The sequence below is a fragment of the Ixodes scapularis genome, unplaced genomic scaffold (assembly GCF_016920785.2).
Source record: "Ixodes scapularis isolate PalLabHiFi unplaced genomic scaffold, ASM1692078v2 ptg001990l_1___fragment_2___debris__unscaffolded, whole genome shotgun sequence".
Classification (NCBI taxonomy): Eukaryota; Metazoa; Arthropoda; class Arachnida; order Ixodida; family Ixodidae; genus Ixodes; species Ixodes scapularis.
Window position 1 is genome coordinate 46,050 of NW_024610226.1, and position 26,786 is coordinate 72,835.

Genomic DNA, 26,786 nt, shown 5'->3' on the forward strand with positions numbered 1-26,786 from the left:
GCCACTCGTCATCATGATAGTTTCACACTAAAACAGTCCACTAAATCTAGGCGGATGTAAGAACAAAGTAAAATTGGGGTGTTTTACCTGCTAAACCAAAGGCGGGCATCTGGCACGCCCCAGGCAAGGAGTCAGGATTCACTTTGACCACCTGAGGAACCTCGGCGGTGATACTTTTTAAGTACGCGCTACTCACTGCGCGCTCTCACGCAAACAAAAACAACGGCCAATCAAAAGCGGCATACTCGTTCCGGAACTTCGGTCATGTTTAGTTTTGTTTACCTCCGTACACTCTGTAAGTGCCTCGACAGAAATAAGCACTGTCCTTGCACGGCAATGCGTGCTCCACAGTCTGAGAAAAAAACCTACATTACGACAAAACAAGACACGGCGCTCGTTTTTTTTTTTTTTTTTTTATGACGGCATTTGGTAAACTTTATTATTGATTTAGAAAGACTTGCAGATCTTCTGGAGGGTTTGCCTACTAGACTTGGGGTTTATGTAGGGTAAGATGAATTTCGTCATGTAATAGGACACCTTCGTGAAGTACATGGGCTCATCATCTTGTCCACAGACCTCTGGTCCCCCGACCACCACTCCGTGGATGGTCCAAGTTTCGTTCGAAATGCGCACCACTGGTCCGCCGCTGTCACCCTGAAAGGACACGTTAAAACAGGTCCAATGCATATTCAGCAATTATTGAAGTATAAGGCAAGAATTAGGACTCCGAGGAACGAGTAAAGGCGAGCACTTAAGTGCGTTTTTTTCCTCTGGTACACGTCGGGATTATTCAAGGGAAGGCACAGTTTTAGCATTCAACTTAGAAATTGGGCGTCGAAATGAAAAAAAGAAAAATGCTGTCGCCATTTATGTAAGTCGTCAAGTTCTTATTCACCAACTTGCTCAGCGTAAGCACGTACCACTGTTGTTCCCAACTATCAAGTCTTTACAAATCAAGTAACTACAAACGGACACATTCTTTCCCAACTTCTGCATTTCGTGGATAAAATTTGAGCATAAATGTTTACAAAGTACAAGTTACTCATGAGTGGGAGGATGAAACTGCAGCTTTTCACGTTGATGGATTGATTTGTTTCAATGCTAACCATGCTATTAGATGATTGGCGTATTTTCGGCATATATAAGTATTTTATACTTTTCATCCTAACCGATTCGGAGCACAGTAGCTGTGGTACTGTTAGACATCACTCCACTGCAATCACCTACTTTCGGAAAGTAATGCGAAAATTGACATTTCACCGTTGCATTTCCGTCATTTCGCTATTTATAACCATGCAAAAGCGTACAGTTATTGCGCTAAATATTGTAACTACTCCTATATAGAATCTTTGCCACGAAAACAATATATTTTTAGCCGCCATAAAGAAAGGAGGAGGAGCGAACGACAAATGTGAGCTAGAGGACCTCAATTACTGAGAGTTGCCAACTGCTCGATCGGAGTCACGTGGTCTATGGGCCGCATTTGCTATACGAGCTGCGAGGTGACGACGAAAGCGTTGGTCGTCTGGAAGTGTCTCCGCCTTTCTTCCCGCTTTCCTCCTCCCCACCCTAAAGCGCAGCGCATGCGCACTTCCGACCGATCGGTGCATGAGGTGTCCGCCACTAAATTGCAAACGCTACCCCATGGTTTAAAATGGACCCTCTCTTTTATCTAGGCTCCCTAAGGGGAACCTTTGATACTAGCACCATACGACGACCGAGGTCATTCTCCGAAACACATATTGTCGTCCGGAGATATGTTTCAAACTGCGTTACGGAAACTAGTCGTGGCATGGCGCTAATTTTAGAGATTGTTTGGTCATCCTTCGCTTCCCCGATCTTTGTTACGGCTGTAACCACTTTTGCTGATGTTGCAGGCTTCCCCAGGACGGTATGTGCGACGCCTGTTTGCATACGTATTTTGCCGAATCCAAGCACTTTAAACTTTCATTTTAATTGCTTTCATGGAATTGAATGATTCCGCTGCCTTCTTGTTAACGTAAAATACCATATTTCTATGTGAAAATAAAAGTACAAATGGACACACAGCTATAGAACGCTTTATTATACCACCCCTCTAATGTTCGATGCGTTGTGGTCAATGAAAGTGATTTTTTGTAAAGTGCATGGTCCGAAAAATGCTCACGAAATTATTATTTCTATACGTAAATCTTTCAGTTTGATTGCTACTTATTCCAACATTAGGTCATTTTGTTTCATGTGAAAAGTACGAAACGAGATAAATCTCAATTGATATGAATTGGACGTGGAATCAGTAACATTTCGAAGAGATGAACATTCTAAACATGCGTGTATGCGTTTGTAAACTTTTTAAACATATGGCTTGTAAATGTATGGAAAGGTACGCTAAACAATATAAACGTTCATATACATGTACATTATCTTTGTAAACGTATAGGAACGATCTCATGCTTGTGTACAAAGATAGTTAGGAAAGCAGACAAATAAAGGATAATATAGTTTTAAGATTTCCTTACTTCACACGAAGATCCATAGTCATGGATTCCGCAAAGTATACTTGGTGGCAACATTCTTCCGCTGTGACCTCGGCAGGCTTCGTTGCTTATCACTCTCGTCATGGCTTGCTTCAAGTGATTCGATTCACTTTTGACCCTAGCTGTCTTAAAATAAATATGGATTGTAATAATTACAATCAAAACATAATCATATCAATTTTTTTATAATGAGATAGTCGACATTACAACAAGAAAATTGTGATTATATAATTTATACAACAAAATCGTTTGATCACAAAGACGAGAGGGGTTATTTTGCCGTTGAGGCCAGAAAAGCTTAAAGCTACAATTACGGGCAGGTGATATTACTCTATCACCTTATTTTACATAAAAATATTATAATTAGGGTGATGATGGTGAGGAGAAGTTTATCAATGACGGGACAGGTTTTCTACGAGTGAAAAAATCATATTACAAATGTACCTAACTTTTACCACTGCTATATTTTATATAACATCCCAGACAAGGTTAGCTTTTAAACTGGTTCTATTATCTCAAAAGTCATAATATTGTTTCCTGCAGTGCATTGTTTCAGTTTTTTCTCGGTCTCCGCCATCAATGAATGTAAATGAAGTGATGCAATATTATTATTATTAATTGGTTGCCTATATGGGAATATTTATATTCAGGTTTCCTTAACCAGCATTCAGGTCTAAAGCTAGCTGTAACATATATCGCGGTATCTAAAAGTACTAAATGTTTAAACAAACCTATTGTTAAGATATATAAAATAAGTAATACTTTCTTTGAATTCAAAAATATCCAGAAGTAATTCGTTAATATAGGTCTTACAGTTTCATATTCGAAAGGAACATAATAGATTACGACGCCCTAAATATAATGCACGAGCTGTTACACTCACTTAACGGCGAAACACGCTAAGGAGCGTAAAAAAAAAGCGACGTACTTCTGCCGGGTGACGCTAGCAGATAGTGCGAGTGGTTTTATTGCCTGCTATTCAAACGTTTTACTTCATATTTTTTACCAATGTACTTGCTTCAATTAATGAACGGGTGTAGTGAAAGCATTCCGAAAGCGGTGGCAAGTGACAGCTCGCAGCGCTTACCATCGGTGTGCCCCCAGCCTGTGACGTAAACTTCAGAATCTTCGGCAAGTTCTTCGTAATTCCGAGGCAGGCACACCGGTTGTATTCTACTGGACATGTTTACGGGCTGCTTGAGTTTGATAATTGCAATGTCGGCCTTGAGACTCTAAAGCAGCAGGCGAAACGTCAGTTTTAATTATTTATGGCATATTACAATTGGCAACGTGATACATTGTAATACGATTAACTTAGAGTCGTCCATTCTTCCCATACTAAATTGTATTTTAATCAAACTCATATATATATAGGAGACCATCTCACAAAAAGACACAAAAAACGTCATAATGCAGGGATCATCTCAAAATCCAGAAACATTTTAATTTCGGCCAGCAACAATTGATTTGGTTTCCAGTGTTTAATTATTGTACAAAAACACAAGAAGACCACTTTTCATAGACCTCACTTTTCAGTTCAAAGGAAGTAAAATCTTCATCATCCTCATTATTTATTTTCTTTGAGGGCCCTTGGGCATTATACAAGGGGATGGCAATAAAACAAAAGTGCTGGGAACACAAACATAACACTGTAAGTTAGTTAGCTAAGTAGATAGAAAGAGGATAATGGATTCAGCAAATTTATTAGGGTTATTTGTAGAAACGATGTTGTGTGGTAGTGAATTCCAATCCTTGATAGCCAGAGATAGTGTGGAAGTCTGGTAAAAAACAGTCAATGATCGCATTCAACGCAATTTACATGGGTGACCTAAACGAGGGAAAATACGACAGGAGCTGATAGTAATGATTCTCTGAGGTAGGTATTGTGATAGAAAAATTGATGAAGAACAGGGAGGCGTGGCACTCGGAGGCAAAGGGAAATTAAGCAAAGGTTAGTTGATTAGCGTAATCTTGATGTGCTGATAGATGTTGAGTAGTTATTATAAATAAAACGCAGGGCTCGGCTTTGAGCGGATTCTTTGTGTTTTGTGAGGTGTCACTGCCATGGAGACTGTAAGGTGAGGCATATCGAACTTGGAACTTATAAGAGTAGAATATGCTAGTAGTTTTAGGGAGGGTGTAGAAAGTTTGAGGTTAAGGCGCAAATACCCGTGAGTACGGTTAGTATCAGCAATAACAGAGGTTATTTTAGTAATCCATGATAGGCCAGAAGTGAGATAAACACCCATGGAGGTATTCAGGAGATCAGCAGGCTGTTACTTGAGTGTTAGCAAGAAAAATGAAACCGAACCGTTATGAAAAAATGTTAAGCAAAACGTTTCAATTAATTAAAGACGATAAAAAAAATTATTGAATGTTAAGGAAATATAAATAAAATAAACACTCAAATGAGTGAGCATAAATGGTTGAACACAAGTAACAAAATACTGTATAAAGAAAATAGCGATGCGTGGAAACGGCAACCCATTAAAACAACTGGTAAAAATAAAGGATCAGAAATATTTCAGGTTGAAACAGGTGAGGTCCAACTAGCAGATGAGTCAAAATAAAGTTTTCTGTTCACAAAAAAATAAATCAGAGAAGATGTTGAGTCGGCTGGAGTAATAAGTTTGCTGAGATATTGCGGTTTCTAATATACACGCCAGGAGGAAATAATACAACTGCTCGAAGAGGGTAACACGGTTTTCTTTTGAAAAAAAAAAAAATAAACACGTAGTATTTATTGGGAAGTTCGAGCAGCTACATTAATGCACTAGTTCAAAAATAGTTTTTTGTGCGTTCATGAAACAAGAAATGGGGGGGGGGGGGGGGGGGGGGTGGCGGATGATTAAACACAGAAACGACGCGAAAACAACGACAGGGTTAATATTTAGATATTTTTTAAGCTGTAGCCAGAGTAATAAATTGATTATCATCTCACCGTTTTTCTTCTCTGGTTGTAGTCTGCATGAACGCATATCTCATCCACTTCCGCCCAAACCTCGCCCAGTTCATCAACGTCGTTTCTGTGGTTTCCGATCTGAACCTTTATTAAGCGCTGTACTTGTAACGGCATCCTGACAGAAGAAAGAAACATCAAAACAAGTTGTTTAAATCTTTGACTCAATAAATAGAATATATATGTGTCCAAAAAGTACTAGCCTAATTGTGAGTCACGCCATTAATTTCTTATTTAACTGAATGCCGATATCAGAGCAAAAGCCGCTTCCACTTACATCGATCATTTTCTACTGTTACATTACTACTCATTTTCCTGAGTAACGAATTGCTTTGAGTTAGCCACGCGCAATGGGCACCAAATTAAACAAAATATATATTGCGGTCATTATTTACAAAGTTTTATCATGCACAGGAGGCAGTAAGTGTTCGTTTAAATTTGCTCGATATATTTAAGGTCTAGTAACGTTACGATTTCAAGTCTTGGTGCCACGTGACACAGTGACGACACGTGACCTGACGTCGCGCTACGTGGTTACGCAACACCGCGACGTCACACGTTATGGAGTATGGGCGGAAAGCAAGGACGGGCCGATGGACACATCTTGATGCAGTTACGGACTGCGTAAGAAAGCAGGGCGTGGTGGTTCCGGAAGATCTATACTCCGTTTCAAACATAGCGTGCAACGTAGTCAAAGCTAGCGCGCCGGTTTGCACAGCCGACCGCGGCTACGTTCGCTCCACAGAATAATGCGGCCCCTTAAAAAAAAAAAAAAAAGTCGAAAAGTGTACATCTTTGTAGCTAGTAACTAATAGTGGCGTTATGATTTCGAGGGAACACCGATTCTTTTTCAATAAAAAGGAAAAGATAATGTAAACTGCTCAAAATTATTTTCCGTTTTCGTTCGTGCGGCACTCGCACTCGCTTCGGGTTTTCGGGTTGTGCGGCTGCCCCTGCCTCGCCGGTTTCGTGAAGATGGCGTCTTACGCGGGAAGCTTTCTTTTCCTGCTCGGATATTTTCGAAGATTCGTTCTGTGAAGATCTCGCAAAAGTGCAAGCAGGTGATCGCCAACGTGAACGCGAGTTCAAGAACGTGTTTCCCGGGGACATCGGTCCGTGAGGTCCTGGAGACGGTCAGTAACGACACCGGAGTGTCTGGCCAGGTGGCGTCCCCGAAGCGAAGACCTCGCAACGTGAAAGTTCCGAGCACGCGAACAGTGTTGTGAGCTGCCACCTGTTATTTCTGTTGTTGAAATCGGCCTTATGGCTTCAAAGTGAAACAAGCCTCAAGAAGGAACTGTGACGGTGATGAATCGTGCCTACGGTACCTGCTTGCGGGACCTTACAGCAGGCGGTGCCCGTGATCGCATTCCGAAGCGTCTGGGTTCTTCTGCCTGCGGGACCGTAACCTTGGTCGGCTCCGTCTGCCTGAGGCACCTTAACCTTGGCCGGCTAAGTAAACGACGCACATGCCCGTGCCTGTATTCCGAGGCCCTTGCTTTCCTCGAAAAGGAAACAACACTAGATCCTGATCTCGAGTGCCGTGTGTTGTGTACGCGTCTATTGTGAATCACTTCCGGTTCATGGGGGCGCCAGCACCAGAGCACCGAGATACTGCCGTCTGGATGACTTCTTCCATACACCAGCGAGTATTCCGACTCTGAAGGAAACTTCCATGAAGTCACATCACGTGAGGGAATGCCAAGCCGTCTGACCAATGGCAGTGCGGTCCCCTATTCACAGTATTCGTTATATAAAGGACCGTCCACCACAATCTCAAGGTACTCTCTAATTTTCACGCTACCATGTAAATAAACGGCTTTAAATAGAGGCGCCCTGGATCTCGACCGTTCTTCCGTTTTGACGAAGCCGGCGCAAGTTCAAGCGGAACACCAGCCCCTAGTCTACCTTCTTATAAATAAAAATCAACAAGAAAAGAGGAATTGAAATATGCACTTCCGCAATACGCACAATCTTGCACAAAAACTAGATCGAGGAAAAAAAATAAAAGAAAAAACCTTTGCGCCCTAAGTGGATTCGAACCACCGCCACCGAGACGTCGGCATCGCCAGCGCAGCGCCTTGTACCGCTCGTCCACGAAATCTCGCGGAGTAACACTTTTTTTGTGTGTTTTTTCATGCGCACTACTTCAGTAGCTTTCCCAGCGTTGCACGCGATGTTTGAGAAGGAGTATAGTTATCTCTGCGCAGTCAGATTGCGGAATTAGCCGATAAGAATACCCAAGAGCAGATCACAAACTGACTGCTTAAGATACTCCATGCATTTCTAAAGCTGTCACTGACTGTAGTAGGGGCTCCCATTATAAAACCAGAAACTTTGTTTCATTTTCCGCTCTGGAAGTTGATCGTTCTGTTTTTGTTGTTTAAAACTTGTCAAACATGCGTCCTGCCTATGAATGTTAAATTTCAGCAGTGTCTCACGTACCATACGCAGTGTGCGGCTGTGATGACGTGCCGTTCGCTGATGAGAGCCCCACCGCAACTCAAGCCCTTGTGTGGCTTGTGCAGCGCAGCCTGCCAGGGCCAGCTACCGGGCACCGCCTCTTGACCTCCGATGATCCTGTCATCCACTTCCAGCGACGCTTTTATCACGGGCTTGCCGCAAATTGCTGCAAACATTAAGTTCATTTGTCATCTATTTGAGACTCCTAAAGTGCGGTCCGCCAACTCGAGTAAAATGGAAGCTTTACGTTTACTTATTTTGGTCTTCCTTGTATTGACTTACGCCTTCAGGGAAACTGCAGGTGATTTCAGTGAGTAAAGTCGCAAGACAACTTGAGAAACGCAGAGCGCGTCCACTTACAAGCATGCTATGACCGTTTTGCAGCAACTGACATTGCCGCATTGACAGATAAGGACCCCAGAGATCAAATCACTAAGCAAGATAATCGTTCTAAGCCAGGCACTGCGTTTCTTAAGCAGTCATTCCGTATCGCATTTTTGGACTATATTAATTCCTTTTTTTTTTCTGCTTCTTCGGTGGCTTTATGCCGAAAATTAGAATTGGTACGGCTAAACTCGTATATAAAATGCTCATCCTAAAGTCCAAACAAAGCCGCCCTTGGACGAGTTTCTTCTTAGGTTCTAGTACGAATTTCAGATGTCTCGGGTGGGAAACCGGACCAAAAGAGCTTTCGGCCCAAGAGAAGGTGTATCTCTTGAGTCATGCGAGCTGGAGATGCTATATGTCCAAGCACCGATCGTTCATCCTGTGCGTTTTATTCCACAGCCTGCTTCAATTTCTCGCAGAGTGCGCCCTTTCTACGAGGTTTGCGTGTTAAGAAAGGCGCAGACACTTTTAAAAGTCTCATTTAGGCTTCCTGCACCTGACGTCGCTATCGGTTAGACTCCAAATTGAAACAAGCATTGTTGTCTGCTATCAGTGCCTTGGCGCCATGTTGAGGGCATTCGGCGTCTTATTTCACCAGCAGTTGTACCGTATAGTCATAGAGCCCTCTTTGTATAACCACATTTCAGAATATATTCTTGTCCTAGTCAATCGCAAAGATGTTCTCTCACATGACATGAAATGCAGTCCACAATTTATTATTTAGGATACGAAGCCTTTACTGTCGAGATCATGGACTTATTATAAAAATTCCGACGACACCTAAGCACTACTTAGGACTTGTACATTTGAAAAGATGAATGTCGTTTTTCCGCTCCCTTCGTTTGTCTGCGGTGTATTGGCGCGGACGGCTACATTTCGCTACGGCCGAGGTTGCGGCCGGCGACGATATAGATGCCTCAGGCGCCACCGTGTTCCTCAGCGCAGAGAGGAGTATAAGCGGCCGCAGCCCCCCCCCCCCCCCCCCCCCCCCCTTTATGCAACGCCTGACACGAAAGCTGCGGCGTTGCGCGCGCTCTCGTGAAGCGGCCGCCAATGGCTATCTAGGAGCCGTTTCGCTTAGCCAATAGAATAGTGACTTCTTTCGCGTTTTTTCTGTTTTACGGGATTGTTAAGGCTTTCGCATTAATGATCTACAGGGTGACTCAAATAGCGGCCACGCTCTTCAAATCAACCGCAAAAATTGGTTTCTACCCCGCAGGGCGCACCTGTGAAAGCAGGTGTTTGGAGAGTGGCGTCTCCACGGACCCCGAGTCCCGCAGGGGGCGCTTGCACCTTAGGTGCTAGGTGCTGGGTGAGTAGCATCACCACGGACCCCAGCCACGTAGGTCACCATACCCGCACGCAGGGGGCACCTACTCTAGTAGGTGCTTGGTGAGTGGCGTCACTACGAACCCCGCGCCATGTGGGTTCGCCCACCCACGTCTGGCTGTGCGTGGCTTCACCCGTGTCATGGGAAAAGGGGACCCTGGTTGTTGAGCTGAGCTCGGAGTGTGTTTATTTATTAATTTATTTATTTAAAATACCCTCAAGGCCATTGGCATTACAGAGGGGATTGGGAGTTAGCGGCAGTAGTACACTTCGCAGCTCAATCTGAGCAGTATAGATTATTTATGGCAGTCCTAAATAAATGGTCAGGAACAATTGTTGCGATAGATGCGGGAAGGTGGTTCCAATCCACTGAAGTTTTCGGAATGAATGACTCTTGGAATGCATTAGTGTTGCATTTTAGAATGTCTACTTTATACATATGATCAATGCGAGGTGAAATATAAGAAGGTTGATTCAGCAGTCGGTTGTGAAGTAATGAGTTAGTATGGTATATCTTATGAAAAAGACATAAGCGAGCTATTTTACGACGTAAATTGAGGTTAGGCAACAATAGGCTAGTTTTCATTGAGCTCACGCTTGCGGTACGATGGAAGGTATTAAGAATAAAACGAGCAGAGCGATTCTGAACTAATTCCAGGGCGTTAATTATTTTGGAATGACCGCGGTACCAGATAGAAGAAGCACATTGTAATTTAGAGCGTACAAGCGTTTTGTACAGAGTTAGTTTCAAAGATGAAGGGGCAAGTGAAAAGTTTCGTTTTAGATAACCCAGCATTCGATTAGCGTTATTAATAACATACTCAACATGCATTTGCCAGGAAATATCTGAGGTTATACACACGCCTAAGTATTTATAAGAAGAGACAGAATGTAAGGGGACATCTTCGAGAAAATAAGAAGGAAAATTACATTTACGCGATACTGTCATGGCCTTGCATTTAGTCGTGTTAAGATCCATCCCCCATCATTCACACCACTTTGAAACATGGTTGATGTCAGTTTGTAAATTCAGAACATCCGAGGCGTTAGTAACTTCTCTGTAAATAACACATTCATCAGCGAATAAACCAATTGGAGAATAAATCGAATTCGGCAAATCGTTAATATAGATAAGGAACAATAGCGGGCCTAATACAGAACTTTGCGGTACTCCAGAATGGACTGAGGCGAGCGGGGATGTTTCATCGTTAGCGGTTACAAACTGGGAACGATTAGTGAGAAAACAAGTTATCCAGGACAGAACATTTGCGTCAATGTTAAGACTGTTAAGTTTTAATAGCAGCAGCTTGTGTGAAACTTTATCGAATGCTTTGGAAAAGTCCGAAAAAATGCAGTCTACCTGGGACCCTCGGTCAAGCGCTAGGTGCAAATCATGGTTGAATGACAAAAGTTGCGTTTCGCAAGAAAAGGATTTACGAAAACCATGCTGAGCGGTGCTGAAGAAAAGGTTAGATTCTAAAAATTGAACTAGTTGTGAGTAGATGATATGTTCTAGTATCTTGCGTGGAATGCTTGTAAGCGAAATTGGTCAATAGTTATCCGGGCAATATTTATCACCTCCTTTGTGGATTGGCACCACCTTCCCTCTCTTCCAATCAGCAGGCAACTCTCCAAGTGAAAGCGACTGGGAAAAAATTTGAGATAATATCAAAGAGCAATACATTTTTGTGTTTTTGAGGAACTTTGAGTTAATGCTGTCGGTGCCAGCAGAGGAAGAAAGTTTTAAGTTATCGATTATCTTAACAATACCAAATGGGTCGACAAGAACGGGTCCCATAGGCAAAAAATCACTCGCGGCAAATCTACAAATAGGCGTGTTAATAACAGTCTGAAAGGACTTAATAAAACATCATTCAAAACGCGAGAACATTCATCGCTATTAATTACGTCTCCATTCGCGGCCTTGAGTGAAATTACGAATTTTTCTTTTTTACTAACAACATTCCAAAACTGCTTTGGGTTAGTGGCTAACATAGACGGTAGCTTAACGTTAAAATACTCGTTTTTTGCATCCTCAATAGCACTTTTGTACACTGCATTGGCGTTGTGATAAGGTTCCCAACGGTTACAGGTACTGGAAGATTTCGCGGCACGAAACAATCTCTTTTTCTTGTTCGATAGCCTCCTCAGTGATTTGTTATACCATGGTGATTGATGGTGAGATGTTACAGATCGCAGTGGAATGTACTTGTCGGTGAGAACAGCGACTTGACCCCTAAACATATTCCAGTTCTGCTCAACAGAACGCTCGGAGCAGTTAACAAAATAGTGATCAACGAACTGACTCAGGGCATCGTTTATAGCGTCGAAATTAGCTTTTCGGTAGTCACGAATAACTTTTATCTGCTTTCTACTATTACACTTTGGTATGCTTAGAGAGATAAGTGACGAGCAGTGATCACTTAGTCCTGGCAGGTGAGATATTAGGGATACAAGGTCAGGTGGGGAGGTTAGAACAAGGTCAAGAATATTTGCTGACGTGGCTGCAATTCTTGTGGCTTCTGTAACTAGCTGCGACCAGTTAAAATCGGAACACATGTTCATGAAATCAAAACACCCCGACGAAAATGGATTAGGAAACGGGCTCTCATGTGACCAACAGATGTTTGGGTAATTAAAATCACTTAGAAAAAATATTGGACTGTTTGGAAACCTTGTTACAACTATATTGATAGCATCATGAAGTTCGTTTACAAAACTAGAGGTACACTTCGGCGGACGATAGCAAACACAAAGAATAACTTTTTTATAATTCACTTCAAAACAAACGCAGAGAAACTCAATATTTAACGCCAAGTTTACACAATAGGAAACTATACAGTCGGCTACTGCAATTAGTACACCACCTCCAAATCCAAACTGCCTATCGGAACGATACACGTTAAACCGCTTTTGGCAATCAAATATTTCACTAATCCGTACTGTAGCGGAAAGCCACGTCTCTGTGAGAACGACAAGGTCAGCCGATGACGAGTCAAGCACAGCGCATAACACATCTCGCTTTTTTAGCACGCTCCTTATGTTAGTAAAAAAGATAGACATATTTTCGGAAGAATGACCATGATCGTTTCACGGTTGCTATGACGAAGGGGGTTCATTCGCTGACTCAGCAAGGACGCCAGCGGCTGTATCGGCGAGACTCAACTCAGAAGGAGCCCCGAGCTCGCGCACACTATCAGTTTCGGAGCAGTAAACATATATTTTTTTGTCAAAATAAAGCTTGTTGTACCGTAGTCTAAAGTTAATATTAGGATTTAATGCCTTCGCAAATTCGATTAATTTCTTTTTAGCCTGACGTGGACCCTTCGGGGCCCCCCGGGCGAGGCAATACACCGCTTCGGCCCCTGCTTCTTTTAGACGGGTGTCCTGGCTTGGCCCGACCAGGATGATTCAGTCAGTCGCCTCTTCTACCCTCTTCTCCCTTCTTTCACTTTTCCTCCCACCTCTTTCTCTTTTCTTCTACACTCTCTTCCTTCCTTTTTCACCTCCTTAGGCAGCAAGGGCCAACCTTGAGTGGAAGCAGGTCCTGTCCCTGCAACCACACTAGGGTATAGTGCCCGGGCAGCACTGGTAGAGTAAGTGCGTCAGCCAAGCCTTTCTTGCTGTGGCACATTACCGACACCCTTTCGGGGCTCCGTGGTGGGCGGTGCACCCGGGCACTGGACTTTCCTTCCCATGTTACAGGTTCCCGTGCTAAAACCTTTCTCGATCGGCCCCCCAAAATGGTCTGCACTGAAGTTCCAATGACAGTCAACACGCCATCTGCCCCTGCTAGGTTCCCAAAGTTTTTGTTCCTGCATTGTAGCCAAGGTACTTGAATCTACCGTCGGAAAGAAATTCAAGGCCAAGGAAATGCCTTCTGGTGACCTGCTTGTTGAAATTTAATCAAGCCAGCAGAGTGCTGCCCTTCTTGCTTTAAGTGCCATATTTGTCCACAAAATCACAGTTGCACCTCACCGCACCCTAAATACCATCCAGGGGGTTATTTCTGAGGATGACCTCCTTGACTCCTCAGACAGTGAAATAATTGAGGGACTCTCTGATCAAGGCGTTGCAGCTGCAAGGCGTATCTCCTTGCGCCGCGATGGCCAAGAGCGGAAAACGAAGCACATCGTTCTTACATTTGAATCTACCACATTGCCACAGGATGTGAAGGCTGTGTACCTTCACTGTAGAGTGCGGCCCTACGTGCCGAATCTTCGCAGGTGTTTTAACTGTCAGAGATTTGGTCATGGATCCCAGAACTGCCAAGGCAAAACCACTTGTGCGAAGTGCGGTCAGGCTGACCATCAAACAGATACATGCTCTAACGATGCCAACTGTGTCAACTGCAACAGCCTCCATCCCGCATATTTCCTCTTTTGTAAGACATGGAAAGATGAAAAAGCCATTCTTACTTTAAAAGTGAAGGAAAATCTCTCGTACCCAGAGGCACGCCGTCGCTTTGCATTCTTGCAAAAAGGCGGCTTCGCGGAGGTGGTGCAGCGGGGCCCGCACCACTGAAAGTGGCAGTGGCAACCCAGATTGTCTTGTCCAAGAAATGGGAAGCCACTGCAGTTCCCCACGCCCAAGCTGAAGATTCAGCTTCCTGGGCATGCACTTTCAGCAGGTCGGTCTCCCGACCACTCCATCCAGAGTGCTAACTGCCCGGCACCTTCAGAGCAGCAGCCTCTCCGTTCTGGTGGAGAGTGTGCAAAGGCCGTTCCCCCTTCTCAGGATGGGCTGGCAGCTGCAGCCGTCGTACCCGTTCCCACTCCGCGGTCCCCTTCCAGGAAAAAAAGCCGACGCTCTCGCCCGCACTCGTCGGAGAAAGCGTCGTCTTCCAAGGAGTGGCGTGGCTCTTGTGTAGCTCCAACAGTGACAAAGGGGTAGGAACGGGTGATTCGCCAGAGCCCTGCCCAATTCACCTCCTGCCTCTTCTACTGGGTTAGGCCGTGGCCGGGGCCTCCAGCCCCGTGCCCCGAGCCTACCCAAAGCTTTAACCAAAGCCCCGTCCCAAGAGGCGGAGGCAATGGATGATTGCAGTGAGCTGTCTGCGCCTGCGTCTGATCGGGACGACATGGACTGGCAGATAGCTGAATCTAAGCACAAGAGAAAAAAAACAATAACCCCTCCAAAGTGACGTTGTACATTCTTTTTTGCCCTGCGCGGCATATTCGAGGTTTTACTTCTACTTGTTCTTTCCTACTTTTACTGTTTTACTAATCTTTTAACTTTGTTTTAGAATAACGGCTAAATTTACTTTTATGCAGTGGAACCGCCGCGGTCTTTTACGAAATATTGATGATGTTAATTTTTTTATGGACGAATTACGTCCTATAGCTCTCTCTTTACAAGAGACGCATCTTAACGATCATCATAATTCAGTGTTACGTCGCCATCAGTTTTTTTAGAAAAGATCGCCCTTCATCAAAGGCATCAGGTAGAGTAGCTGTGGCTGTTCAAAGTGGAGTCGCATGCTTGCAGTTTCTCTTTGCACACCTCTTGAGGAAGTGGCTGTGCGCCTTCTTTTGGACCGCCTCATCACTGTTTTCTCCATTTATATTCCACCAAACATTCCACTACATCTTTATGATCTCCAAAGACTTGCTGCACAGCTTCCTCACCTTTTTGTTCTTTTAGGAGACATTAACGCTCACGACCCCTTGTGGGGTAGCACCCGTCAAGACTCATGTGGTGGGCTCCTTGAGCGGTTTTTTATTAACATCTGAGCTGTGCCTTATGAATAAGGAAGAGCCAACCTTTTACAGTGCAGCTCACAATTAATTTATATCTATCGATCTTGCCATGTCATACCATTCAGTGTTTTCTTTATTTACATAGAAAGTTTTGGATCATCCTTTTGGAAGTGACAACCTTTCAGTCATTCCGAAAAGTCTGGTTTCTGTTTCAATCCTAATGAAATGTACCCCTCGCTGGAAACATGACAAGGCAGACTGGGGTCTGTTCAACCTAAATGCAGAGCTTAAGCCTTGCATGTTCTTGTCCTTAATACACGATGAAGCCACCACATACATTATACAACAGATCAATATTGCCGCTTTTCGCTCCATCCATCAGACCTCCTCTAGCATCCCCAAAAAGTGTAAACCATGGTGGAATGATGATTGTTCCAATACTAAAAAAAAACAGGACAAGGCATAGGGTATAATTCGCAGATATCCGACATTCATGAATTTAATATAGTTGCAGCGAAATAGGGCCCAAGCTTGTTGTACCAGGAAGCATGCCAAGAGGAAATCCTGGAGAGGCTATTGGTCTTCTATCAGCTACTACGTCCCAGCAAACGAAGTGTGGGACCGACTGCACAAGGTCGAAGGCAAACACCGCTGGTTTACAGTCCCTTTTTTCACTCTGTAAGCTCGCTACATGACCACGCAAATGTGTTGGGCGCACATTTTGCAGCCGTTTCAAACACCTCCAACTACTCTCCAGCGTTTCTGAAGTTTAAACAGATGCAGAAAGAACGAAAGTCAGCTTGGCAGGAAGAGCCTCTGCACCATATAATCAGCCGTTTACAATGGTTGAGCTTCAAATGGCTCTCAGAATTCGGAAGCGTTCATCCACAGGTCCTGATCGGATACATTGTGAGGTGATCCGGCATTTATTGGAGGAGTCACTCACAGCCCTTTTGACATATTTCAATGAACTATGGAACGATGCTAAGATCCCCGCCGATTGGAAGCAGGCAGAAGTAATTCCGCTGCTGAAGCCTGGAAAAGATCCTTCACTTCCTTCAGCTTACAGGCTGATCGCACTGACTAGTTGCTTTGGGATAACGATTGAAAGGATGATTAATAAGCGTCTTGTTTATTTCCTGGAGCAACACAATATTTAGAATGTAAATCAATGTTGGTGTCGGTCAGGACGTTTCACCATGAACCATCTAGTCCGGCTGGAGACTGTTGTATGTGAGGCCTTTGTGAATAGGCAGCATTGCGTATCGGTCTTTTTTGATTTAGAAGGACCTTACGATACCACCTGTAGACATGGCATCCTGCGTGACTTGTTCATGTATGGAATACGCGGCAGATTGCTTCACTGTATAAAAAACTATCTTAGTGGACGTTTCTTCCGTGTGCGGTTAGGCGCGACAGTATCCAATTGCTTTGTCTAGGAGAATAATGTTCCTCAGGGTAGAGTACTTAAAGCAAATACGATATAGCTTCGCCAATACTGGAAACTCCTCCGAAAACACATAGGAGCGGCGGCGAACGTGACAGTGGCGCCTCTAGCGGACTCGGAGTCTACGGAAGCAGTCGTCGCAATGGAAAAGTATAGGCTCCGCTACGTCCTCGAGCTTTACAAGCCCCGTATCGTCACCCTAACAGCAGAAACAATTTATTACGGTCAGTTCGCTTGCAAAGCGGAGTCCACTGATCGTAACTGCAACGACAATCGAATAACAACGCGCTCATAAACAAAGATAGAGCAGTTTATTTAGCGGTCTCAAACGCCTCTCAGGGGATCACACGCGGTTGAAACGCGTCTGGAAAGCGGAAAAAAGGCGTTTAGCTAGCTACTCGAACTAGGTCGTAATCGTTAAAACATGCAAAAACGACATGTTAATATTACCAGAGCAAGCGCACGAGCTGCTGGAGCATAAAAACAAAACAAAAAGTAAGGATAAAAATGAACGTGCAAACACCTACCGAACTTTACAGAAAAAATGGTGTCGCATTCCCGACGAAAATAAGAAGAAACGGGAAAGAGAAGCGAACAACGGCGAATAAAACAAAGAAGCTAGCAAAAAACTATTTCAACGACGACGATCGTTGCGGCGCTTATAGAAAAAAAGAAAGAAAAATGGAAAGCAGCAAAGTAATAGCTGGTGGTCGCCACCGGTGTTGAGTTCACGACAAACAAAGCGGAAGCAACAGACGAAACTAATGAAAAAAGAAGAAAGCGACCTTTTTTTTTTTTTCAGCTGCTTGTTGTACATTTTTTTATTTGCTTTCGCGGCGTAGGTACGAACTAAAAACAAAACAGGGGAAATAAATAACGTAGTGCAGCTCACACTCAGACTCAGTCGCAGAAATGTTTTGGTCGCAGGCAGCAATCTTCTATATGTGCTAGCAGTGAGTAACCTTTTTTTGCTTTCGAATTTCTTTTTCCAGTGACTTTGACGGGTTGTGCATTCGCTCGCTTGACGAAGCAGTTTAAAAGTGCATTCAAGTACTTGTTGACGTTGGTGTCCGTAGGTTGACGTAGGAAGCAGAAGAAAGATTTTCCACCACATCGCACAAACTTGTTCTTGCAATGGTAGGCACCACATCGCACAAACTTGTTCTTGCACTGGTAGGCACCACATCGCACAAACTGTTCTTGAATGCGGCCGGTTGATCAACAAACGATGACCCGTAGCAGACGTGCCGGCCGGAGTACACAAATAAAATTCGAATAAAAATGGGTAACGAGCTTACACTTCTTAATATATTTAATAAATATCAAAAAGCACGTATGACGATTTTGGATTAGAAACTCAATCGAAGGCGAAAATAGGAGGTTATCGCAGACGACAGTGGAAGAAAACAACAACAACAACAACAGCAAAGTTGCAGACGGCCCTCAAAATGCCCGGGCCTAGCGCAGACGAACCGGTGGTAGTAAGCGCCGAAGCGAAGGAAAGGGAGTAAAAACTAAGCCAAACAAAGCAAGGATACGCGATTGTTTACACGTCGGGAAAAAAAAAAAAAAAAAAAAAAAAAAAATATACACAGCAACATATAAGCAGGAGGAAGAAATAACGCGGCAGAGTGGCGTCGCCTCAAAAACACAAAAGAAAGAAGACTCAAAAATGGAAAGAGCGGAGACGGTTCAACGGGTGTCGGCCTTTATCGTAGAAGTAAAGAAGCAGCGAAGCAGAAGATGTTGGTCGTCCCCGCGCTAACAATCGGAATTTGTGCACTGTAAATAGCGTGACTGAAATCATCTTTTTTCGCGGGGCTACGACGCTCTCCCCTTCTTTCTTTGCAAGCGCGAGAAGTCTGCTTTTTTCGTAACTCCGCTTTTGTTAATCTATGATCGCGTCAGATTTGCATATGCACAATGCCTTCTTTCGGAGCATACTGACATCGCCGTAACGTACGTGGTTCGAAATTGACTTCTGCTTCTTCATCCGGAGACGATCTTAACGGGATTAGCCAGCTCGCCTGTTCGACGAAACGGTTATAAGCAAGACACTCATGAGAAATTGGAATTGCAACGACAAAACGAATTGACTGATAAGAACAATAAAGTTGATACGAAGCTATGTTCTGAAATGTTTCTACATTTCCCTTTTTCACGAAACAGCGCGAAGGCATACATTCGTGTTTTGCTTGGCTTACATAAGCTGTGACAGAATGTTTTCTTCGGGAGAACTCCGAAATTGCACCCCGAGAGCTGTAACATCTTTCCCACGCGAAGAGAATGTCTTTCACTCATGAGCTGGCACCCATTTTATAACTTTCAAAGCAGCGAATGTCCGTGACAATTTTTTTTCGTTGGTCACCTCGCACGGAGATAGGCAAAACCAATGCATTTCGGAGAATTTGTCTGCCAGCGGAGACTCCGAGCTCGCCAGGGGCGCTGCAATCACTTTTCGCCCGTTTTCCGCGGGAGTTGCCAGTATTGGCTTCCACGGTATTTGCTTAAAGTCACCCTCTTCGCAATAAAAATTAACTCTCTCTGTCGTGTCGTACTTTCCTCAGTATCATATTCGTTATATGTAGATGACATTAAAATCTCAGTAGCATTGTATAATATGTCTGGCTGTAAAAGGCAGCTACAAATAGCCATAAATAAAATGACTAAATGGGCTAACGAGAATGCTTTTAAGTTCTCTCCAGAAAAAAAAAACTATTTGTGTCCCCTTTTCTTTGCGGCGGGGGCTCTGGCTAGAGCCCACTCTCATGCTAAATAGAAATGCCATCGAAGTTGGAACTGAGCATAAGTTTCTGAGGGTGATATTTGACAGTAAGCTTAGCTTTGTTTCCCATCTCAAATGGCTAAAGCAGAAATGTATGCGGACATTGAACATTCTTAAAGTCCTCTCCCACAAGTCTTGGGGTTCTGATAGGAGGAGTCTACTTCGTGTGTACCTCTCTCTTGTACGATCGCGCCTTGATTACGGGTCTGTTGTGTTCGCGTCTGCTCGGCCGTCTGCCTTAAAAATGCTTCACCCTGCGCATCACCTTGGGTTGCCCCTTGCAAATGGTGCTTTTAGAATAACTCATGTTTTAAGCTTGTATCCTGACTATAATGAAATGTCACTTGAAAAAAGACGGCAGTATCTAAGTCTGGTTTATGCCTACAAGGTGTTATCAGAACCCAGCCATCCAGCCCACAGTAGTATTCCCGAGTCCAAGTTTTGTCGTACTTTAGAGCATGAACCAACTGTTGTTCGACCCTTGAGCCTTCGGTTTGAGAACTTCCGTCTCTCCCTTAACCTGCCACGTGAGGGTGTTCATTTTCTAGAAAGTGCATATCATGCTGCCCCATGGGATATGAAACCTAAAGCTTGCAATTGGTATTTTACAACATTTAATAAACATAATGTGTCCCCACTCATTCTACAACAGGAATTACTACCTTCGCAAGAAAAATACAGACATTGCTGCCAGTTTTATACTGACGGTGCCACGTCCTCAATGTACGTTGGCTCCGCTGTTTATTAAAATTTGTTTATTCAGGTTACTCGACTTAAAAATGCCTCCGGCATTTTCACTGCCGAACTATATGGTGTTCTGACAGGACTTGACTATATAATCAGGAGCAAAGTGATGAAAGCCATTATATTTGTAGACTCTCAAAGTGTTCTTACTGCAGTATGTTTTGTCACACCAACTACGAATAACCTGACTCAACCCGTACGGGCCAGAGCTCAACAGAGACTCGCTGGTGGGAAGGACATTGGTTTTTCTGGACCCCGGATCACAGGCAACGAGGCTGCAGACAGACTAGCCGCCTCTTCACAGAACCTTTTGCCATTGAATATCTGCATACGTTACCATGACCTTAAAACCTCGGTAAAATTTTCACTCTCGCAACTATAGCAACCTGAATGGAAGTTAGCCTATAACAATGAGCTTCATGCCATCAAGCCAGGTATTGGTGCATGCGAAACCTCACATAATAAAAGTAGTTTCCACGAAGTCCTCTTGTGCTGGTTCAGAATCGGCCACTCGTTCCTAACACATCAATACCTGCTTATAGGTGTGGAACCGCCAATATGCGAGCACTGTGGAGAAGCTTTATCTGTTCTGCATATTCTCTTTCTTTGCCGCGGCCTTTTATAACAATACAAGACCTATGTCTCTGAGTTTTCCAAGTACAACATCCCATTTCAGCCTGTCTTAATTCTAGAGGAGCAGCCTCTCATATCATTTGAACGTCTTTTAGCTTTTCTCAAAACCACAGCTATCCTACATAAACTACAGTAAAACCTCGTTATAACAAAACGGGATATAACAAACTAATGGATATAACAAAGCAATCATAATTCCCCTTGCTTGCTAATAGTGGGAAGAAATGGACATTGGCTATAACAAACTAATGGTTATAACGAAATAATTACGACCGCTCCTTCAACTTTGTTATAACGAGGTTTTACTGTATAGCCAAGTTCTAGTCTGGTCAGTGTACTTTTGCCAATGTTTTTTTAGCTTACCTAGTATTGCGCAGTATGGCCATCGGAGCTCTTGCACCATTAAACCCGCAAACAACAACAAATTGGTTTCTAAACCGATCGCGCTACGATGTTGTGAGCGTTGACCACAAGCAGGGATGGGCAAAATGCATGCAAATATGTATCGAAATACAAATACAAAATACTTCATCAAAATTGTTTTTAATTACAAATCTAATTACATTTAGGAAAAAAACATTTAAGTTCAAGATACAAATACAACCAAATGTATTTGGTCTCCTCCAAATACGTTTCCAAATACATTCTTCAAAACTTGCGTCAGCGACTTCAGGGCACCTGCAACGGGTTTCTAGGTATCTCATTTTAATTTTGCATCACACACTCGGGAGTTAGTGTGCGACGCTCTAGTAACGTAATAAAAATATAATCACAAAAAAATGTAATCAGCTTGGACGTAATAGGTGAAAAAAGTACAGAGCTTCAAGCTGCTTTTTTTTGTCGATTACATTTTGGTATAGACCAACAAACAACCGAGACGACCAAGACGCGCAGCACTAGCTAGAGAATTTTTTATTGTTGCAACTCGCACCAGTCACGAAAATCTAGACGACCCGCGCATTTAGATGGTTCCAGGCAAACATATGGATAGAAATCAGGCTGGAAAGCATCACAAGTTCTCACAGGCGCTTATTTAGCCAGTCTGCCTGTGAACGTCGATTTCGTCACTATTCTTGCCCTGGACTAGCACCGTAATCACAAAGTCACTAAAGGCCTGTGCTTGATTGAGAGGCACTCCATTCGGTGCAGGACGTAGTTTTCTTCCTGTTCTGGACACGTCTTAGGATGAGCAAAATGAATCGTGACAATAAATTTGAGGGATGTATTTTCGCCCACAAAATTGTATTTAATTACAATTGTATTTGAAATACCCACGTTTTAGTATTTAAATACACACTTCAAATACAGTACCCAATTTGTAATTAGATGCAAATACAAAATACACAAAGTGTTTGAAATACGTATTTCAAATACTTGTATTTGAAATACTGTCAATCCCTGACCACAAGTAATGCATTTTTTCTATAAAATTTGCAAAAAGCGAACTTACTTGAGGACAAAGTACAAAAAGAGAAAGTCTTAACTCGTTTGGAAACGCAGCGAAGTCACCGATTTTTCAACAATGGGGCGCCATTCGGTACGGTTTACAAGAGATGGTGCAAGCTGTTGCGACGGCAACTGCCCGCCACAGAAAAACCATAGGGCGCCGAGAGCCGGCGTCATTAGCAGATGATCTTTTCGACTCAAAAGCGGCGCGCGTTTCGCAGGCGGCGTCATTCGCAGAACCGAAAAGCCGGCGCGGTACCAGCAAGGAACTGCAAAGCAGACGACATAAGTAGTCCGAAAAAACCAGTCAAAATAACTACTGGGTGATATCAAGGAGCGGCCAGTCTCTTTAAAGCAACCGCAAAATTCGGTTCCTTAACCCATCGCGTTTGGATTTTGTACAGCGTTGGCCACAGGTGGTGCATTTTTTCTATAAAATTCGCAAAAGGCGAGCTTACCTGAGGACAAAGTAAAAAAACAAAAAGGCTTAACTCCTACGGAAATGCAGCGAAGCCACCGGTCTCCAAACCATTGGGCGATTTATGGTTTGAAGACCGGTGGCTCCGCTGCGTTTCCATAGGAGCTAAGCCTTTCTATTTTTCCTCAGGTAAGCTCGCTCTTTGCGAATTTTATAGAAAAAATTCACCACCTGTGGCCAACGCTGTACAAAATCTGAACTCTATAGGTTAAGAAACCGAATTTTACTGTCGATTTAAAGAGCATGGCCGCTACTTGAATCACCCAATAGACGAACCATTTATTTATTTGATTCTATGTGCATTTAATGTGTTTTATTAGTAAGGATGATAAAATCATGCATTGACAACTGACACCGAAAAAGCTCGCACCGCATTTGAGTAGAAAATATGGTCTACTATTTGATGCCGACTCCCGGTGCCGTAAGCTCGTTGGTTGGCTGCAGATGGCGTCGCGACCGCTTGCGCCATCTCTTGTCTCCCGTGCCAAACGGCGCCCTATGATTTGAAGTCCGGAGGCTTCGCAGAGTTTTCATAGGCGATAAGCCTTTTTTTTATTTTTTTTTTTACTTTTTTTTCAGGTAAGTTTATTCTTTGCAAATTTTATCCAAATAATGCAGCACCAGTGGAAAACGCTACATGAAATCGGAGTGTGATAGGTTGAGAAACTGATTTTTGCGGTCGATTTGAAGAGCCTGGCCGTTATTTGGGACATCCTGTAGAGTGAAATGTTCCATGCATTTGACCGCTTTGGAAAAGTGGGGCATAGACGAGGACATCGGCGGCGGTCCCAGTTGGCGGTACCGCTGAGCCCATATCGCTGACGACGCCTTAATTTGCAGAAACAAGGAGCAAAACATCACGTATAATGTATGTACCTTGTTATTTCTTATTAGTTTGCAGAAAACCACCGAAACCGCGCATTGCCAAAATTAAATAAAACTGACAAGCGCTCGAACAACGTCAACTTATCGCGGCAAAAGGAACACGCCTAACCCTTTTTCTGCTTTCCTATTCTGCTCTTTACTCGCTTTTTTCTTGTTCTTTATCTCGGGACCAGAGTTATTAGGTCCCAGGGGTTGCCGCTTTCTGCTCCCGCGTCTTTACCCGCCTGTTGGAGGTTGTGTTGGCGCATCCATCGGAGCCATTCATGACGCCGGCGAACCGATTCCTCGAGCGCTGCCTTGCCTTGGTTCCTATGATTTGAGGAATTCTAGGAAAACCAATACTGCTGGCTGTAGCTCCGTTTTCTCGCCGACTTTTATGGCTGGAGCAATAAATTACAGTGCAATTGACCATTATAAAAATCGAGTGAAGTGACAAACCGCAGTGCGAACACGGCCCCAAGAAACCCAGCAGCCACAAATGCCTCCAACACAGACTCCGGCAGGTTCAGTGAGACTTACGATCCGGTAGTTCGTTGCATCAGGGTCTCATATAAGAACGCTATGCAGAGCGCAATTTCGTCTGCTTCTTTTGCAAGGTCTGTGGTGACGTCAGAGAGACGCCGAGCTCTGATTGGCTCTGATTGAAGGATAGTGGATAGACCTCAAAGCAAGCTGCCTTGAGGTGTACCTACTATCCTTCGAATCGAGCCAATCGGAGCTTGGCGTTCTGACGTGCACCACAACCACTGCGAAAGAAGCAGACGAACTTGCGCTGCGCATAAGATAAAGCTGGCAGGTTTTATTGGAAACAAATGCAGTATAGTATGGAGAAGGATTCGATAAGGTATATAGTAGTTACTTCAATCTGTTGGATAAGAGTTAGCGTGCGATACGTTGCGCTTCATCTGGCATACCTAGGTTAATATCACCCGCACCACAGCTACTGCTCATTAGGATATTTTTGGCGGATTTCAGGCTCGCCTCAAGTTGCGAACAGGCTGACACTACAGTCAAGTACAACGGAATTTTACCGGCAGGCTTCAATATCTTGCGGCTGCGCGGCAATATTGCGCACGTCGTGGAATGCCTCTAAGCAGATTGGAACTGGTTCGCGGCCACGCAGGAACGAGCTGTAACCTTTCCAGCGTTTGTCATCCGGCAAAAATTTCCGATTCCGTGCGCTGTGGCCATACAACTTAAAAGGCAAGGCCTGCGCATTACGTCATCATTAGTGATCCCCGACGCGCCCAAAGTGGCAAACAATCTGAAGGATGACGAGAGTCGCCCCCGAAGCGGCCGACGCGTCCGTCGTGGCGTCCCCGCGCGCCAGCGTCTCACGAGCGCTCGGCTACAACGCGGCTACGCCACGACAAACGCGTCTGGCGGTTTGCGGCCATGTCGTCAAGCTTCAGTCTGCTTCTTAGGGCTGATCGGGAGTCGTCTAACAATGACGTAATGCACAGGCCTTGTCTTTTATGGGGTGTTGGCTTTGTGCGCCCGCTCGGCGTCTGATATTGTCAGGGATGGAAAAGAGCAACAAAGGACAGTGAGGCCGGAAATAAGCGTTTAATAAAGGGAAGCTTGAGCCTGCAAATTGAAAGTCTAAACGTACAGGTTACAATACATCTCGGTATGTCGGTGATGGAAAGGCGACTGTCCCCAAGGAACACGCTAATGCCGTTTCTTCACAAGTGGCAAGTTGAAGAATGTTTCGAACCAGAACACACTATGACAGCCGTGAATGTGCTGAAAGTTTCAAGGTCAGTCGATAATTATAAGAGAGAAAACAAATCTGACCGAGTGGAGTTCGAATTCTGTTCTCCGCGTGGCAGGTGCATGCTTCACCAACTCGTCCACGCACGCGGCAATCCGTAGAAGAGACCTACTGGGCATGCTCAGAAAGCGTTCCATCGCCCGATAGACAGCGATGCCAGGACGCAAAAAGCCATCATGGGAATGGTCTCTCTTCGCCGACCGTCTGAGAGACACAATGGTTTGGCTTTCTGTGTTTATGGTTCTTGTTTCATGATGCGGTCTTCGGCCTTCTCATCGTCTCTTGCCGCAGACTCATTAGCTGCAGAGTGACACTAAGAGTCCAGGATGTCGCCACTCCATGCATTTCTCACATTGCCAATGTCCGGGGCTATAGATGGCTCCGCGGGGATTCACTTTTAAAATACAAGAAAGGGGACAGGTGCCGGCCTTCTGTTTTAGCTGATATTGCTTCAGACTTGGCGCGATTCCGTTTATTAGGGCATGTTGACTACGTGGGGACGAGATTCGAAACGTAGTTTATAGTTCATAAGTTTGACGTATTTGAATCAGACCTTCTTAATTCCTTCAGGGAAAGTTAAGTTCTTTCTGGCAAGTTGTCACGCGAAGAAACCTTTGAGTGAGAGCTCCACGGTCTGCGGACAAAGAAATGCATTTACCCATAGATGGCACAACTCCGTAAGACCCTGAATCGTCCCGTATCAAGCCTTTGTATTTTTAGACACTTCTTATTAAAGTTTTTAACATGTCATTTTTACGTCTATACGAAACATTCATTTGAAGTGGAATAGAGCGAAAGTCATCACTCACCCGTCCAGTTACTTCCCTCTGCGAGGCGAAACAATAATGCAAGCAACAACACCCGCGCACTCATAACAAAACGTCGGAAAAGCATCTCGGTTACGTTGCTCAGCCTAATGACAGCAGCCTGCAAACACTCGCTGGGAACGGAAGCCTCTGCTGCCGGTCCGATCTCTATTTACTTTTTCTCTTGACGCAACGCGATATCCCCGTGGTCCCCCTTGAAAGGAAGGGAAGATAAGTTAACGCTATTTGAAAAGACATCGGGGTTTTCTTGGAATTATCTGAGTTATCTACGTTTCCAGAGCAAGCATTAAGCAAGAGAAGCTTTGAACCCTGAAACGTGGTATGAAGGGTGTTTTAACGCAAAATGAAAAGCAGAATGGCGTGTGACGATAACGGAATATGCCGAACATGTAATTTGGCAGCGTTGTGAAGAGT

At 44.1% G+C, this 26,786-nt stretch overlaps 1 protein-coding gene across 1 annotated transcript; it reads right to left on the reverse strand.

Moving 5' to 3' along the window:
• Positions 1–397: 397 nt before the first annotated feature.
• On the reverse strand, positions 398–26,497 carry LOC115318289 (chymotrypsin-like protease CTRL-1). Its single transcript, XM_029977999.3, has 6 exons — positions 26,355–26,497; positions 7,921–8,104; positions 5,458–5,593; positions 3,604–3,748; positions 2,499–2,638; positions 398–654 (listed from the first exon to the last, which is right to left on the reverse strand). Exons 1-6 carry the CDS (start codon positions 26,437–26,439, stop codon positions 448–450), a joined length of 897 nt encoding a protein of 298 aa, XP_029833859.2. The 5' UTR covers positions 26,440–26,497; the 3' UTR covers positions 398–447.
• Positions 26,498–26,786: the final 289 nt, after the last annotated feature.